This window comes from Tachypleus tridentatus, chromosome 13, assembly GCF_004210375.1.
Source record: "Tachypleus tridentatus isolate NWPU-2018 chromosome 13, ASM421037v1, whole genome shotgun sequence".
In the NCBI taxonomy this organism is placed as follows: Eukaryota; Metazoa; Arthropoda; class Merostomata; order Xiphosura; family Limulidae; genus Tachypleus; species Tachypleus tridentatus.
The window spans coordinates 233,332,931-233,352,323 of NC_134837.1; the positions used below are offsets into that span (position 1 = coordinate 233,332,931).

Below are 19,393 nucleotides of genomic sequence, written 5' to 3' on the forward strand. Positions count from 1 at the left end.
CAGCGTTATGTGATGCTTTTATGCAAAATTTCTGTTCTACTAATAATTCTCTATGATATTTTTTGACCGTGGCATGAAAACAAAACTTAATGTATAGTGTCATACATTGTTTTTTTTATCAAGGTTTATTTGTGGAGTGCTATTAAATTGATTACTTTTAGTAAATACATACCATATGCTAACTCTTTACTAACTTCTATCTATATGTTTAAGACACTGCACGGTTATTTGAGACTCTAAATTTGATCAGTATACTCATTGAAGGAGAACTCTCATGACATTCCCTTGGTACAAGTATATGTGAGTTTAAAAAAATAATAAGCATTCTTACTCTGGCTAATTCATTTATTAACAAAACACAGTGAAGCATTGCCATAGTGTTGAAATTTATATTCTGTAATGGCATAGAAGAATTAACTCCATGAAATGGAAAGAATGACAATATATTCCCTTATCCTAACACTTTTGCACATTGCTGTTTACTAACAAGTGTGAGCTGTAAATGCACGTATTTTATACACACTGACATACGTATATTTATCACATCAAGTAGCATTTGGCCTGCATGTCAATTGAATGTCCACTGTGCAGAGAAGTCGTAAAATATGAGAAATACTTTCAAAGTAGCATACGACACTATTATATTGTTACTTGTAACATATATGCAAACAAGAGACACTGTAATATTTTTTCTAACATAATAAACTAAAATAATATCACCAGTGATCGTTTGGCCAGATATCTATTAAATTGCAATAAAAACCATTATTTTACTTAATGTTTCATAAAAATAATAAAAACAAACGAACAAGGGTAACAAATGCTACAAGTATGATTTTTCTCAATAGTATGATAAGAAACTACAGTTTGGCCTTCCTAGCACAAAGCTATTATACTTTAAAAGTGTCGGAAGTAGGGATGCTGTAGCACTCTCACTTTTATGTATTTGACTTATATAACAGCTGTAAGTTATGCTATTTTATTTATTTTCTGGGAGGTATGCACCGAGATACCCTAGAATGAGCTGTAAGCATCTCCTTACAGTTTCAGTATCTCTTTGTAAAATCTATACGTCTAGCCAAGTTTCCAGACTTTGTAACTCCTTCATACATCACTGTACATTGTATATAAATATAATTGATACAGTATTATATTACAATACAGTATCATAACTGTTTGCTTGTAAGTCCCCTACTAAATTTATGAACTTTTAACCTATAAAATCTGGGATTCGACACTCCGCTGTTTACAGAATGCAAATAGCCAGTTCTGTAATTCCGTAACTTTGCGCTAACGAAAAAATAAATAAACAAACAACAGCAACAAAAACAAAACAGAACAGAACAGAACAAACAATATTTTTAAATATTAGTACATATAGCTGTGGAGAGATGGAGTATGCAGTCCAATCAGCTGAGGACGAAAACTTAACTCGAGAATCAAGGCTTAATCTCGAACGCTTGTTGTAATATATTTTTAACAATGTAAGAATTAGGGTGTATTTCGTATTGTTTTAATGTAATAATTATAGAACTTTATTATTCAAGGTAATGTGCAATAAATAGTTTTATAAGATTTAATAAGTCAGAAGTTTCTTGGTTTGATGTTATGCTTTCAGTACTAAGTTTTATATATATTTTTAGGCCTAACGTTATAATTTGTAGCTGTAAAAGCAAGATTTACTAATTTCGGTTTAATTTTGATACAATTCTGACCATCTCAGTTCAAGAAAAGAGATTGGAACACAAAATACAATACAATTCTACCTCATTTATTATTATATCGAAACGGACAGTTTTATGTAATTAGTGAAAGCTTTACTCTGTCAATGTAAATGGATGATTAACAGTTGTACTAGTTTTGAGTTGTAAAGTACAATGTGTAATATAATTAATATTTTGTACTAGTAGGCCTAGACTGTAAATATAAGTTGTAAGTGTAATGTTAGCATAAGTTATATGTTTCTGTAATGTTGTGAAATACAGGGTTTGAAAAAACTGGAACACACTGGGAAGAAATGAGGTTAAAACACATTATATAGATAGCAGTTTTGCTTATAAATCTGTATTTTATGTTTTGAACATTACCTAACGTTAACATAAAAATGTGTACAATGCTGGAAGATGGTATTCATTGCAACAGTTGAATGCTAGTAGCAATATTAATACTTATATTCACTTTACCAGTAGTAGGATTGATAAGTGTTTCAGCATCACAAATGCCATATTTTGTTTTATGCAATGGCTCATAGCACAGCATTTTCCTTAAATATTTAAAGAAATACTAAATTAAAGAAAACATCTCATAAATGTAAATTTACATGAATTTGACCTTGTTGTTGTAATGAAATATGAACTTTGAAACAGTTTAACTTCACAATCAAATTTCTAATAAGTAAAATATTAACTTTAGAATACTGGAATAAGGCAAAAGCCCTATATTAAAACTTGAAATGTGCTGTTAAAAATGTACTTTTAAACTCTGTATGAATGTATGCCATGCTGTCTATTGGTATTGGCTATGATTAACTACATGTGAAGGGCCAGCATGGCCAGGTGGTTAAGGTACTCAATTTGTAATCTGAGGGTCGTGGGTTCAAATCCTCATCACACCAAACATGCTCATCCTTGCAGCCATGGGGGCATTATAATGTTATGGTCAATCCCACTATTCATTGGTAAAATAGTTGCCCAAGAGTTGGCAGTGGGTGGTGATGATTAGCTGTTTTCCCTCTTGTCTCACACTGCTAAAGTAGGGAAGGCTAGTGCAGATAGCCCTTGTGTAGCTTTGTGTGAAATTCAAAACAAACCAACTACGTGTTAGGTAATATATGAGACAGTGGAGTGGATTACATCACAAAAGTAATAATAGCAGAGAAAATATTTTGTAACTTAGTGTAATACCTTAGTGTGTTAAGGAATAACAAAAAGTTTAAGTATTTAATATTATTACACACATAATTTACATATAAGCAGAGTTTGTGACTTTTATCATTTTGGAAAATTTTAGTTTGTCAGGACATAAAGTAGGTATATCATAGCTAATGATTAGACAAGATGAAGATGTGATTGTCATTAGAATATTAAATATTTATGTTGAGGGTGTAGCTGAAGTGATAGAAGCAAGTTTTTATTTTTAAGTACTTTGACATTTCAAAACTTTTTATTTTTAACATGGTATAAGACTGATGTTGCTTCATTTGATTTATTGTTTGCACATTGATCCTCTTATTATAAAAGAATGATGTCACATTTAAAAAATGATGAAATAAGTTACTGAAGTGTTATATGGTTCAACTCAAGCTATATATACAGACTTCAGCATACCTCTAGTGAAGAGAAATTAGAGGAGACTTAAATGTTGTTAGGTGTTTAAATAATTTTTATAAATGATATTGTTGAGTATGACATGGAAAGGTTAGAAATTAAATTTATATATCAATGGTAATGGGTTAAACACTAGGAAGCTTAGATTAAGCTCTTTTGTTAAATATTATTGTGGAATGATTTGCTTCATTTTCATATATTTGCTTTGTTTGCTTGGTTGAATTCTTTTAAAACAACATATGGACAACAAGTGTTGTTGTTTAAAGGAAAACTCATGCAACCTTAAACCAGTAAATTTATGTTATTGTCACACAAAACTTGTCAGAGAGAAAAACACATGGTGCACACTGATTTAACAATAAATGCTCCAAGGCCACATAATAAAGTGACTAGTTCAACACATACACATGTATATGTAAGTGTGTGTGTATACCCTCCATTCAGAGTCATTTTGTCATTTAAGTCTATTCTTGAATACCCATTTCTCATAAAACTAGGAAGTTAAACTCACTATTTGTTTTTAAGGAAATCACTTATTCTCACTTGAACTAAGTGTTGCTGTAATTATTATTTGATGACAACTGATTCCTTAAGCTCATCATTCTATTTTTAGAAAGTTACTACTACATAAAACTTATTTACTAAGCAGTATATAGTTTTCATTTGTAAAAGTTAATTAATTGAATTTCAAGTTTTTCTGTAAAGTTTATATGATGTAAAATTTAAAAAATGTTGAGACTGTTTTTGATTAGATCATTAAAAATACTTCTGTTTGTTTTGGAATATTGCTTTTTGTTCTTACACTGATAGGAAAGTTCCATGAGATATACCTAGTAACATTAGCATATTTATTTTGATACTTTATTTTTCCAATTTCCATAATCACTTTTGATTATTAAAAACCATTAAAATATTGTCAAAAAATTATCTTGACCTAACATTTCAATATGGTGTCTGGTCAGATTAAGTAACAAAGTTTTTGCTAACAATATTCTTGGGCTAAATAGATTTGTATCTAATAAATTTCTTTATTTTTGATAAAATAAAAGTTCTTTTATTCATGTATATTGTTTAATTGTGAAAAAATTAACAATAATAATAAAGATTTGAGTTTGCAAACATTTGTTGCTGCTTACAACTTTCTCTAAACCTAATAAGGCTTACTCTATATGTTTTCATAGAAAATTTCTGAATCTTTCATACGAGGAAAATTTAACATGGAAACATTTTAAGGAATGTAAAGAACATCTAAAGTAACTTCATAAAATTTTCCATTCTTGTGTTCTTCTCTGCAGTAACTAGGACATGCCATTTTCCCATAGAACCATAAATTACTTTTCATTTTGTTGACTCAGTATTTATATAAATAATTTATTATCAGTTTTATCCAGTTGTTTTTAAATCTGGACTTGTGTATGTTTTCAAAGCTAATCATCACTGATAGTTGTTCTGGTTATGTTAAGAGGTAATAAAAGGGTAGAATCAGAGAAAGACCAGAAATATTGTAAGAAATACACCACATTAATGAGGGATGATAGTTTTGTATCAAATATAAACCTGTTCTTTTGGATGGGCATAAAACTTCTTTGAAGTCTTATTCATACATTTAGGAAATCCTTCTCTAAACCATGCAGGAATATAAATTGAGCAAACAAAAATTTAAATGAATTAAATGAACATTTTTATTTAAATGCTAAGATTAATTTGTAGATCAACACTCAAAACCTAAAACTTCTCACCAACTTGGAAAGAGCTAACCAGAGCTTACCCTGTCATTTTTAAATCTTAAATACTGTCTCACTGTCTCTAGTATACAATACAAAAAATAAGAGGTTTTTCTATCCTATTGATCTTCCATATAATCTTATAAATGTTAATAAAATCTCCTCTTACCCATAAGAGATCTTAACCTATTTCTATAAGATAATTCTTCCTTTCATTTCTTGATCCTTACACTAAACCCTCCATTGAATCATTTGTACTAAATCCATATATATTCTCAGATGAGAGACAAACTGTTTATGATATTCCTTGATGACAAGAAACCCACTTGAAATAAAAATGTGTCAGAATAGCTAGTATGGGTATTAACTCTTATTGATAAGGAGAGAACAATGCTTCACTTCCTAGGTCATCTTCAGGTTAACAAAGAGAGAGTTTACAACTGATAGCTGCTGGGCACATCTCAGGTATGAGAGTGTAAACAGGTATGGAATGGTAGAGGGAGTTGTAGTTGGACATTAGGTTATAAATTGGTATAGGTGTAAAGGTGTTCCTTTATATTGGTTTAGTTTTGGTTTTAGTTGTTATATAAGTAGGGCTTCTTTGATTTTGCATTTTTCTATATTTGTTTCCCATCTTAGTATCCTGTTGTTTTTTTTAGTTATGCTGTTTTTTATATTTGCAGTGTTCAAAAATGTGTGAAGGTGTTTTTTTTGGTTTTCAAATTTAGTTTCCATTTTTTTGCTTGTTTCTCTAATATAGAAGTCATGGCAGTTATCACATTGTAGTTTATAAATGATGCTGGTGTTATGTTTGTCAGTGTAGTTTTTAAATAGTATGGACTTCAGTTTTGTACCTGGTTTTTGAATAAATTAGGTGTTTACTGCAATGTTGTGTTTTGTTTTAAGTTTTTTCCAAGTGTTGGTTATGTTTTCACTGATGTCAGGAACATATGGTATGCAGCAGCATAAGGTTTTGCAGTTTGTTGTATCTTGGGATTTATTGTTTGTTTGTTTGTTGTTGGTCTAGATGTGTGCATATAATTTTTCCATGGTTTTTGGAGGTAGTTTGTTTATGTTGATGAAGCATTGTTTTATTTTGTTGATTTCATTGTTAATTTTATCTGGTGAGCATAGTTTTGTGGCTGTGTTTATTTGGTTTCTTAATATATTGAGTGTTTGTGTTGTTTCATGTGTTGAGGCCCAATGTATAATCCAGTATTGGTGATTTTTCTGTGGATTTCTGTTTTGAATTGTGTATTGGTTCTAGTTATCTTGAGGTTAATAAATGCTGTTTGGTTAGTTTTTTTCTTGTTCATAGGTGAATTTAATGTTGGGATGTATTGAGGTAACATGGTTGAAAAACTAACCAAATGCAAAGGGAACACCTTTATACCTATACTAATTAATAACCCTACATCCCACTGCAATGTCCTCTACAATCCTGTACCTGTTTATACTCTCGTCCATAAACATGCCCGGCAACAGTCAGTTACAAACTCTTTCTTTGTTAACCTGAAGATGGCCTAGGAAGGTTGAAACGTTGTTCTCTCTTTATCAATAAAAGTGTTAATATCCATGTTAGCTGTTCTGAGATGCGTGTTTATAGTATTCACAGTAAGGTCTAACATTGATTTGTTAGGAGAAAGAATGACCTCTTCTGAGTTGTAATTAATGTATCTGTAAAAAACAATAAAATTATATTAGCTTCAGGTGACTGACATATTTGTATGTATAAACATAAGAGTCTGCACACTATGATTAAGTCATTTTAAGAAATAGGATACAGTTTATGATCTTGGAGCAGAAGGAATTAATCTTGTAATAAGTTTTGAAATGTTCTGGGACATTGTTTTGAAAATTTCATTGCATTTTTATATTTCAGTAAATAAATCTAATATTAGAACAAATTCACTCTACCTTATGGCTATTTTCCGAAATGTATTGAGAACACAAAACATGATACCGTTTAACATCCAAAATGCTTGTTTTTTAGTATTGATGTAATTTTGTTTTTAAAAATATTTACAGTAATTTTTTTCAGAATTTCTTAGTGTTTAAGCTGTCGTGCAATTTTGCTAAAATTTCAGACTAAAGACAAACTTAGCTCACAAAGGACTAATTTCTAAATTTCATAATAATATGCTGCCAAAGTAATTGAAGACAGCAAAGTTCTTGTACTGATTTTCAATAGCTCTGTTTTCTGATCTAAGTAAGCTGGCTTAAATAATGGGTAATTTTTGAAAAATGAAATCGAAATGTAAAAATAGATTATGGGTATTCATTAGTACAGGTAATTTCTGTAAAATCAGATCAAAATATAATAATAAATTGTGCATATTCATCAGTACAAGAAGTAATGTCACACACTAAGTAAAGCAAATATTTGCTGCATGGTATACCTCCCTCAGTTTTCAGTGAATGTGCCTTGTAAGTCATGATCTTATAGTTATACAAATTGCAAAGTCTGTAAATATTAAGTGAATTTTAGTTCTGCTTAACTGTTTTTCATTTATTTACATTATTTAGTTATTTCTACAGTAAATATACATGTCCCCCACTGGTACAACAGTAAGTCTATGGATTTACAACACTAAAATTAGGGGTTTGATTCCTCTTGGTGGACTCAACAGATAGCCCGATGTGGATTTGCTTTAAAAAAACACACACACACGTACGTGTATATAAATTTAAGGAAAGGCTTTTATTGTTAGGAATTAAAAATTAACTTCCTTTGACCAACTTTGAAATTTGGTTTTTCATTTTATAGCAAGTTGATAGAATATTCTGGTATAGCTCATGTACTACTAATTCCAATGTTTAACTTTATTTTTACTGCTTGAAGTGAAGAACAGTGAGAATGTTGGTTAATAACAGTCTGAATGTAAATATTTCCTAAGTACTTTGTAAAATATAAAACTAGTTTCTAGCATTACTGATTACATTTGGAAATAAGTTCACTTCTATTTTGTTTTTTCTAAATCTAATTTTATATGTTACTTATTTGCACCTTGTTTATCATATTAATATTATGAAGCTGAGTAACATTATAATAATTCTCAGGATTAATGGTCTATAGAAGCAGTGATTATTGCATCAATATAATTGTGTAACTACTGATAATTAATGAATTAATTTTTAAAACATTAAATATTTTCATATTGTTAGCAGCACCTGAATTTTGCCAATGTGCAAAATAATTAATTTTGAAAATTGTTTCACTTTGGTAGCACTAATTTAATTTATGGCAGCAGTAGGGGATCAGCTTTTATAATGTAAGTCAACAGACTAAAAGAATATTTGTTGTGTGTGCAAACACAATTTTACAGTTTTAATAAAAATTACTAAAAATATTTAGCTTAACTATGAGTATAAGTTTATGTGCAAATTTTTGTGAAAGGTAAGGGGGGAAAATCCTGTAAGAGTGCATGTACTTTATTGAAGTTGTTTAAACTTCCTTTTAGTTTTAATAAGATTTTTTTTTATTTATATTGATGGTTTTAGTTTTTTCCACTTTATAATTTTGGTGATAATTAACTGTACTTAGTACTCTTAAACAGCTGCAGTAAGTTTTATAATTTTTGACGTAATTAGGGCTGTTTAAATAAGCCTTTTGCTTATATATAACATTGCATTTATAGAAAAGTTTGATGTTTTTAAATATTGAATTCAGAAAAATAATGCTTCAATTTTGTCAGGAACAATTCTTAATTTTTCCACAAACTTTTTGCTCTATTTAGTATCTTACTGTTCATTATAATTCAGTGTTCTTTCTAGGATGTGTACTTTGTGTATTTATGCTATCTTAAATGCCACTGGTGCAAAATAGTTGCCTGTGTACTAGTCCATGCGATAAAAAACTAAATAAACTGAAGTATGTATTTTAATTGTTTGTGTGCGCCTGACTTTTGAAATGGATCATGAGTGACATTGTAAGGAGAGATTGTGACTAATGGGAAAATTCAGAACAGTAATTGGATCTTTAGAATATGCAAAGGAATGTGATTGGCTCCATTATGATGTCATTTGTTTTTTTTTTTTGTGGAAGTATCTCTTAATACTAACAGTATATTGTTTAATAAAAATGCTAAAAAAGGAAAGGTATGAAGATGTTCAAAAACTGTTAATTTCAAAAAATTATTATCTTTTACCATCAAAACAATGCAAAAGTAGAAATAAAGGAAGAAGGTTCAGGGAAGCTAACTACAATGTGAATTTTGTCAGTGAATGCACAGATATTCTCTATATAGACAAAACAAATTGCAATAATTCAGTTTACATAATAGTTAATTATCATTTTATGCTTTTATGACTTATGAAGTTGATATGTACTTTATTACAGGGAAGGCCCACTTTCTAGAAGTAACACTGCAAATTATTATTATAATTTGTTTTGAGTACATGCAATTTGTGTTATAAATTTTCATTATGATAAAGTGTTGTGTTGAATGCTAAAAATACACATTTCTTTCATAGGTAAAACACCTTGCTTTGCAATGGATGAGTTTGACAAGAAATAAATATCATGGATTGGTGCAAAAATGTTGTAAAATTCTGTGATCAAAGAGAAAGAAGGGTATGCAAATAATATATAAAGCTTTACACAAATAAAATAGACAAAGTACTTTTAAAAAAAAAATGTGAATATTTTTGTGAATAGTGCATGATAAAAAAGTACAAATTTTGTAGATAAAATAAGATATAAGACTTGTACATGCATTGGGTAAAGTTTTAATTTATTTTTGCTCCTTTGTTGTTTTATATTATATGTGATTAAATCTGAGTTTGTTTAGCATATTGAATAACATGTTATATGAATATAGTACTTCTATTTTATATAGACTATATATACATATATAGTATATTTTATATTTAGATATCAATAGATTAAAAAACTTTTACTTAAAAATAATTTAAAACATAAAATTAAGAATAACTTTATGGATACTCACCATATGCTACTGCTAACTGGAAAAATATTTTTAACCTTACTTTTGCTTTTACTTGTTCCAGTTTTAATCAAGTAAAATATTTTAATTTAAAACCATGGAAACCTCTTGTAATGCTTGTAAATGACATTCAGGTAAGATTATTTGAATCAATTTTTGTAACAGATGAGTTTGCCATAAAGTATGTTAAATGGACACTGTGGTATTTCAGGAACAATTTGGTACATACTTTCAACGAAGACTTCATGTAACAGATGAATTTATTGCACGTTTGGGTCTTGAAGCAGAACTAGAGGTATTCTTTGATATTTACATATTTGTTTAAAAAATTTTATACGGTGTGCTTCAATTTAAAAAAAAAATTTGGATGTGTATGCATTTATTAAAATTATTATAACAAAAAAATTTTAGCAAGTTCTAATTCTTTCTATTCTTGAAAGATATGTATGAGTTCAAATTATTGTGAATAATATTATCCACACAGGCATCTACACATCTACATACATATTTTCAAAGATGATAACTTTGAAACATTTTGGCTTAGGATCCCTCAAAGTTTATCCCATCTTGCCAGTACTGGCCTCAACCAAGAGTTAAGACTATCAAAAGATTTCCTGATATATTTCTGCAGTTGAATCATGCCACACTCAGCGTTGTTGTCTATTTCAGTTTAGTTGAAGTTCAACAAAAACATTCTTCTCTGTTTCAAGGAATCCTTGTCTTGTTTTTGTCCACTTATAATTTCAGTAAGTTGTATCATACGTGAATACCAATGAACTAAAATACAGTTCTAGTGGCATATTCAGGATTTTATGAACTGGGGGTTTGACAAGGTTGTTTTTTAGCATATTGAAATATTGAAGTAAGTAGAGTAAAAGGAGAAACTAATAATAATAATAATATGTATTTAAAATTTTGTAAATGGCATATTATTTTAAAGTGAAATTCACTAAGGCAATTGTTAGTAACTGGAAATAAACAAGCCACTAAATGCTTTGGTAAACATGGAAGTTTGGTGGTGCAAGTAGCCACAGCACATTTTACTGGAACAGTTACAGATTTACTTTCTGTTAACACACCATGTATTTATTCTTGCATATTGGCTTTATTGGTTTTTCTGATTAATGGGAGATTAAAAGTAGCCTAAGCTCTTTGACTGTTGTATGTTGCTGTGCTTGATTAAACATAAATTGGCAATTCACAAAAATGTGAATTTTAGTACACTTTAGCATGCAAATCCACTACATTTTATTATGTATTTTTTAATACTTTGAACATGTATGTGGTCAGCATGTAATTTTTTTGTGATTAAATTTAAATATAGCACTGTTTGTTGTGATATTAGCATCTATCTTTACACAATGGACACCCATATGATGCTCATATTTGCAATTTATTTATTCACTTATTATTTAAAGGTAATTTACTTTTTGCATTGGTTCTCATGCCATACTAATTTATATGTATACACATACACACCGAACAACCACTACAAAATTCATATGAAGCAATGAATTTTCTTGGAAGGTTCTGCTCATTTGATGTGGATATGCTTCTTTTACTAGAATTGAAAGATGACATAAGCAGTTTAAAGGCAAGAGATCTATGTTTCCTGTAAGGAATGTTAGATGAACCATGATATGTTTCATTATTGTTGACACGTTAATGGAGGCTTTTAAACGTATCCCCAGAAAATATGCGAGGTGAATTTCTGTTGAGTTTGGTGCACCACAAGTTTTGGTATTGAACTTTTTAAAATATGCCTGTGCTGTTGTTTATATATAATTTAGATAATTCAACAGCTATTTGAAGAAGGCTATGAAGTCTGCAATTTTTGCTACACATGCTGATGTGAAGAAATCTATAAGAGAAACAGTTGATGCAATTCGAGAAAGTATCATTGCCAGTATTTTTGACAAATGATAGTAACACTTTCTGAAATGCAGTAAAGCCATTGGATGTCACATAAAAGTTTTGAAAGTTTGTAAGTTTGTTTATCAACATATATGATTCCACATATTTCTGTTTTATTTATTTTAAAGCTTTTAACCTTCAGAAAGGAGGTGCATTTTATGCATGGTTGAAGCTAACAAAGGGGTTTTTGTGCTGATGTCCCCAAGGAGAAAAAAACATGTATATTATTTCCCAAGTTAACTGAGTCATAAGAAAGCTTTACACTTGGTCTCATCATTTTACTGTTAAAATGATGTACGATAATGTAAATTTTAATGGTTTGTTACTCATTGTGAACTATGGTAGTGTATCTTAGAATTTAATGCAAGTTTTTAGATTTTTTTATTTGTTTAAATAAAGAAATGTAAATATAATTAAGTATCCAAGTATTACTGCTTGCAAATAAATTAAGCTGAGAAAATAATAAAAATAATTATATAACTTAAATATATGACAATTAATTGTTTAAAGAAAATTGCACATTTAATGTTTATTTTGGAAATCTGCCCTCAGTAAGCTATTAAATAGTGGCAAACTACTAAACAAATAAAAGTTTCGAAATGGCTTGACTGGGTAATTAAAATCTATTTCAAATGTACGACATTCTACATTTATTACAGCTTTATATTACGCAGTCAAGCTGTTTCAAGACACTTTATTTTCTTAAAGGTGGGTTTCTTCTTATGAAACTCATTTCATTTAAGAACTTAGATCTCTTAAATATTTATTTTTTGCATAGTTTCAATAGTCTTTAATTAGTAACTAGTAAAAAGGAAGATTAACAGAAATCAATAATTGTCAGAAAGTGAGAAGGTTTGTTATTTTATAGAAGTAAAATCCAAGACTTGTGACATTGAATGATTTTGGGAAGGTTGTGAAATATTAACTTTAAAAAATATAATTGTCTTAATCGTTTTATTATAGTATTATTTTTGCTTGGTTTAATCTATATATGTAAAGGATTCTCTGATGTTTTCATTTACTTAAATTTATTTTTTCTGTTGTACTTATAATTTTTTCAGTTTTATGCTTGATTATTTGCATGTATGTTTCCATTTCTTTGTCATGCAAACTTAAACTTGTTAATGCTTAATTTGAATCTTGCTTATTCCCAGTTATAGTACATTACATATTTGTGTAGTCATGTTGTAGGTTTGATTAAGTTGATGGTAATGTTTTATTTTCCTATATGGTTTAACTATTGATCCGATTTTGTTTATCATATTTTGTAGGGTCATGGAGGTTGTGTTAATTGTCTAGAATGGAATGGGAAAGGAAAGTAAGTTTAGCAATTCTCAAATTTCACTCCTATATTTTAAGGTATGAGGCTCTTCAATCTTGTAAAGAATGTTTTGTGTAAGTAATATGAATAATATTTCAGTACAAAGAGTAGAACTAGTTTTGTATCTTATGCAGAACAGTTTAAATGCAGTCTTTTGTGCATTTTTTTGTTTCATTTAGAAAACAAAAAAAAAGTAGTTCTGTATATTAGATAAGTACTTACTGTTAAAAAATAAAACTTTTCATTGCATTCTGGGTCTTTTAAGTCTTTCTGGGTCAGTGAAGTATCACAAATATCTCTTAATTTTTCTTCCTTTTTTATAGATGAATTTTTACTAAATTTATTTTATATGAAAATCTTCAAAAGGATTGTATGTAAAGACAATTAATTTGACAGGGTTGTTTTAACTATTGAAATCATTATTAGACATATCACTATAATAACCTGTAAAGATTTATAAACAGGAATTTTTATTAACTATTGAAACCATTATTCAGCTTACAGCATGAGAAGATCAAAATATCATGACACATCTTTTTACAGTGTTACATTCAAAATTTTAAACTCCTTTATTATAAATGAATATGGGTATATTTCACATCAAAATGCAATTAATAAACCAAATTTTAATTCTATAAAAGTTTTAATTTCTTAGCTTTAAAAGGAAATATTAAAAATTTCCAACCTCCCCTTAGCTGTAAAGCTAAATAGTCTGAATGTCAACAATGTCATTCATGGATGTTTATTCATGAATTCAAATATAAGCTATTACAATTTTTTCTTTGAATTTGAAATAGTCCTTGAGTTTTTTATAGAATAATTAGAAATTTATTGGAAAACTTTTGCAAACGTAAATGTCAGACTTACATGATGTTTCCATGGTTAACTAGTTTTTACCTCTGAAATACCAACTATCTTCATAAGTTATTTAATGTATATAATCTTTTAAAAAACAGTTCTGTCAGCACTAGGCTCCAAATAATGGCTCTGATTACTTTTAAGGGTGTAAAAGCTGTTCAGCTAACCTCCCTTGTACCCCTTACCTGAGTGTTTTAGTCACTTCAACTTCACTCTACAGCCATCCCTGTCATAGTTGCCATTATATCATTTATAACCAAAAGAAAGTTAAAGTTTTAATTTATTAAGGGAGTTATAATGCTACCTAGGTTTCAATAAAAAAATTTAGGTATTTTGCCAACAGATTAAAAAGTCATTATGACCAAAGTTAGATTGAACAGCTAAGGAAATTATTTTAAGGAACTTATGCCTATTATAGAAATCCAGTTAAATTATAAGCTATGAAACATTGTTTGCTTTGTACGTGTTGCTATTTTATGTTCTTAAGTAAAGAGTTGATGTAATAGTAACATCATTATAAAAAACAAAAAGGCTCAAGTTTCATCAGCTTGTGAATAGCAAAGGAACAAGGTATGATGTAAGTATAAATTTCTTGTTTTCTATGTATAATTTGTATTTATTATAATAGAAGTAATTGCAATGTAAAAGGAACTTGTTAGGTTAAGTAATGAAAAAAAAACATTCTATAAGATATACTCAGGAGTAGCTCATACTTTACATCATTCATGAGCTACATGTTCACTATGTGATTTTAAATAAAAGCAAGTAGACTTTTATGAGACATAAAGTAATTATAATTAATAATTTTATTTTTCTGTTGCATTCTGTAGTCATTCTAGAAATAAAAATAGGGTAAATAAAATTTTTGTACTTTTTTGTGGGGGTTACAAGATCAATTGAATCAACAGAGTTCCTGTAGTTAAAAAAAATGGACAAAATAGAAAGTTTTATTAAAAAAGAAGACTTTTCAATATTTATCTAGGAGAATTTAGATGTTATGCAGCTGAAAATGGAAGGCTCAAGATGAAAAAGTACATTTTTAATCTTAGTATCAAAATTATCAAAGTCTGAGTTGCACATTGACTTAATATATTTACAAACATATATTTGTTAAAAATGCTTAATTAATAGATCTAAATTTTGTCTACAAAAGATTTTGAAGGTTTACTAAAAGCTTGCCATTTTCTATGAAGACATGCCACATTAAAAGTTACAGTATGTATATAGTGATTTCCGTGTTAGTTAAAGTGATCATGCAGATAACCCTCGTGTAGCTTTGTGTGAAATCAAGAACAAAAAACAAAACAAAGTGACCAAGTCTATAACAGAGTTAAAACCAATCTGAACAGAAACCTCACAGCTTCATTTAACCACAAAAATATTAATTTGGCTTGTTTTATGTAAAAATAAATTTTTATTAGGCTTGTAACACAAAGAAGTCTTTTAAAAGATCTGTGTTCAAAAAAACATCTTACAGGCTTGTTGAATTATAGAAAAGGTTATTAGATTTGTTCTATATAAAAAAAGTTGTACTTTATTGTGCCTGGATGGTTGTATCCTGCCCTGTGTGGAAAAAATTGCACCGTTGAATTAAAAAAGTTATGGAAAGTAATTTTAGTCATACTTTCAGAAATTTTAATTTTGGGTTAATTTCTACATGCTTTGAATGAAAATGTGTGTTTGTGAATACCCTGAATTTTTTCTGAGCATAATACAGGGGTCTTGTACCACAAGAGGAAAGTTGAAAAGTTTTGTAACTATTTCACATAGTTGATCTTGTAAATTGAATATAAGTGCAGTGTTACCAGTTTTAACCAGTTACTGTTTCTCTGCCTTGGTTGTCAGCGTGTGATGTAATTCCTTTTGTATGAGAAGACACAGGTGAATGATCTAAACATGTAAAAAAAGCTATTTTTCTATTCATTTCAACTGTTTAGGCCTGTGTGGTTTTTGGTTAAGAGGAGATATGTATTGAGAACAGAACAAACTCACAAACTTTGCTTGGTGATATGTTGCTTGAAAAATTTGTTTGCAAACAATTTGTGTCATAATAACAGTTCTGCACTTTAAGCTTTTAATGGTGTAAATATCATTTTATAGTTCATTTGAAGCATGATGTTGAAGTGTGGTGGAAAAAGAAATTTTTTTACATGAAGAGATGGGTTTGGCTTAGTTATTTCATGCTCAACCATATCTAGTTTAATTTTGCTGAAAAGGATGCTGCATTAGAATGTGTTTACATTAGTTTTTCTCACCTACTTGAATGGGAAATGAAAATCAGAGAAAATATAAGTTTCAAAATTTTATTACATATATTAAATGAAAGTTGATTAACAGAGATAAAAAGTACAATGTATAAATAAAAACTTTATAGGAACATTTTACAAGAGTGTAGGAACACAAAAATTGGTAGTTAAAATCTATAACAAAGCTACTTCTGACAAATATCACAAATAAAAATATTTTATTTGCAAAAGCTATGTAACCTCTAAAAATATGAAGTTTCAAACTATTTCATCTTGTATGTTTGTTTTACAATGCTGTTAAACCATGCAACTGGTATATCAGATTAGTGCACTTGGGCATAATATAGTTAATAATCTTTTTTGCATCAACATAAAATTATTTACTTTGGTTTTTTTATAGTTATTTTAGTAGCAACACTTCTTTTCTCTAGCCTTTATTTTTCTTTTTTGTTTTTGTCTGAACAAATGATAAACAGTAATACTGGTAATTTTTTGTTTTCACTAATCTTTGAAAGGTTTTTGAACATGAATGTATTATGTTTTACCTAATGAAAACAGTGGAAGTACATAAAATGGAATCGTATCTAAGTTTAAAGAACTAGATGTGCAGAAAAAATGGAATAGAATTTTCATCGTAGTATTGGGGATTTTTTTTAAGTACTCATTAAATACGCAAAATTAATTTGGATAATTTTTTTTGCAGTTTGTATCATAAATATATAACATTATTATGCACCATGAGCAATGATGTTTAGTAATTTTTTATTAATGTAACAATGATGATGCCATAGTTTTAACAGATTTGTGTAAAATGCTGTGTATTATTGTTTAAATTTTTATAAATCATTGATGTTTTCTATCAAAAACATAGCATTATTTTTCTTACTGATATTTCAGTTTATTAGCCAGTGGTTCAGATGATGTGCAAATAATAATATGGGATCCATTTAGAAGAAAAAAGTTAACTACTCTCCATACAGGTCATCATGGTAACATCTTTTCTGTAAAGGTAAGAATGTATTAATTAAATTCATAAATTCTGTTAGGTGTTTGTATGTGTGTCATGGTGTCAAGAAATTTAGTGTCTTTCACTGTTATAATTAGTTGAAATGCATTTCACTTTCATTTTGTGGTTAAAATAGCTAAAAATATTTTTTGTGGTTAATATGCAGTTACCAGTTTTTTTCTGTGTCTTTTTTTCAATTAGCCTCTAGCCCACTGCTTATCTTGACACCTATTCTTCATTATTAAAACATGCCTATAGTATCTTCATCCATACAAGTGTAGCTTTTTATGATTGATTGGTCTCCTCCTTTCTTTCATAATGTCTATTTACATGATTAAACCATCTGATATTCTTCACTTTTCCTAAGCAGCTACTCTCAAAACATCTTAATCTAGGCTCAGTTTCCTTCAGTCCTTTCCACGTCTCACAGCCGTAAAACATAACTAAACGAACTGACCTATGGACCAACTTATGTTCCATCTTAACAGATAAATCTGCATAGTTTCATATTCCATTTAATTTATGAAAAAAACCCTGCTTTTCCCAGTCTTGTTCTTACTTTCATGTGTGTGTGTGTACGTCCATCAACACCAACTGTACTACCATGATTTATAAAGATTTCCACACCAACAGCAATATATCTTTTATTGAACAACTAATTTTTGTTAATAAGTTTGGTATCAAATTACAGCATTATATATTTAATTTTTAATTTAAAAGTAAGTGTTAAAAGAAACACACACATCTATTTGTTTGTGTCACATGGTATGCTGAATGCAGCACTGGGTCAAATTAAATATTTGTGATATGAAAATACAAGGTTTATAGTTTCTTTTGAATTAGGAACTCAAATTACCAATATTGACAACCTAGAATATAAAATAAAAACTTCCTGTATTTTCTGTTTGCTAAGATATTGCTCATGTACTGAATCAAACACAATATTCCTGACCACGTTTTTCGTTTTTGGAAACACTTCCTCATGTACAGATGCTTCTATCTATAAAATGTGAATAACCAGCCCAATGCTCAGAATGTTCTCTTAGTGGCTTTCTTGGCCATTTTAAAGTATTATTACATCAACTTGTCCTTTAGATACAAGACCTAAAGTTGGTAAGTTGAGTCTTTAGTATGCTTGAAATTTCATATATTTTTAGACTCAAATAAAGCATATTCACTAAACTTGTTAAATTATAGTAGAATTCTATAGTATTGATTTAGTAATTAATTATTTTTGTCTATTCGTAATGTCTGTAAAAAAACCTAAAAAAAAACAATTTTGTTTCACATTGTCCACATAGGACATTTTATAAGGCTTAACACCTTATCTACAATGTGACTATATTTTACAAAATACTAGTTTGCTAAAACACAGTCAAGATAGGTCACTTTGTAAAGGTTAGTTTTATATTATTGGAAACGTTAACATGCGCACGAGCACCGTTTCATTTTCTGTGATGCTATCCAAGCATGGCTGAAAGATCAATGTAATAAAAAATAATAAATATATATAAATGTATAAGGTTATGGCACTTAAGTTATTTAAACTAAATGTTTTTTTTTTTTAGTTGTACTTTGTACTCATTCTAGAACAAAAAAAAGCATAATTTGTATTTATTTCCTAATTTTTTATGGTGGTTATGAGATTTGTCAAATCTACCAAACTTATAGAAAGAGTCAATAGTGAAAATAACAGATAAAAGTTAAAAGTTTTTCTTTAAAAAATGTTTGGTAATTATCTGGATGCTATAAATATTTTTGTGTGAAATTTGAAAATTTTCTGATGCATAAAAGTTTTTCATCTTAAAATGAAATTCATATATTGGATATTCAAAATAGGAAAAGAAAAAAGGCATGAGAAAAACATTACTTGAAAATGTTAAGAATTAACAGAATCTAATATTTTATGTACTAAAGCCTTGTAATGTTTACTGATAATCTGTCAAATTTTATGACCATACACTTAGTAATTTAAAAGCCATAGTATGAAAACTATATATAACAAACACAAAATGGTTACAAGTTTGGTCCCCAGGACAGAGTCCTTGCTGA

General features: G+C 28.7%; 1 protein-coding gene across 4 annotated transcripts in view; it reads left to right on the top strand.

The window, feature by feature from the left end:
• Window positions 1-1,374: 1,374 nt before the first annotated feature.
• LOC143239341 (WD and tetratricopeptide repeats protein 1-like) overlaps window positions 1,375-19,393 on the top strand; it is a 78,783-nt gene continuing 60,764 nt past the window's right edge. For 2 of the 4 annotated variants that reach the window (XR_013021130.1, XM_076480328.1), the window contains exons 1-5: window positions 1,375-1,484; window positions 9,524-9,623; window positions 10,208-10,291; window positions 13,182-13,228; window positions 17,233-17,344. Coding sequence is in view for 2 of the 4 variants with exons in the window: in XM_076480328.1 (XP_076336443.1) it covers window positions 9,573-9,623; window positions 10,208-10,291; window positions 13,182-13,228; window positions 17,233-17,344 (294 nt within the window). In the remaining 2 variants the exon portion in view is untranslated. Of the gene's footprint in view, window positions 1,548-9,523; window positions 9,624-10,207; window positions 10,292-13,181; window positions 13,229-17,232; window positions 17,345-19,393 lie in introns of all 4 variants that reach the window. The other 2 variants (XM_076480329.1, XR_013021131.1) reach the window with 2 other exon arrangements.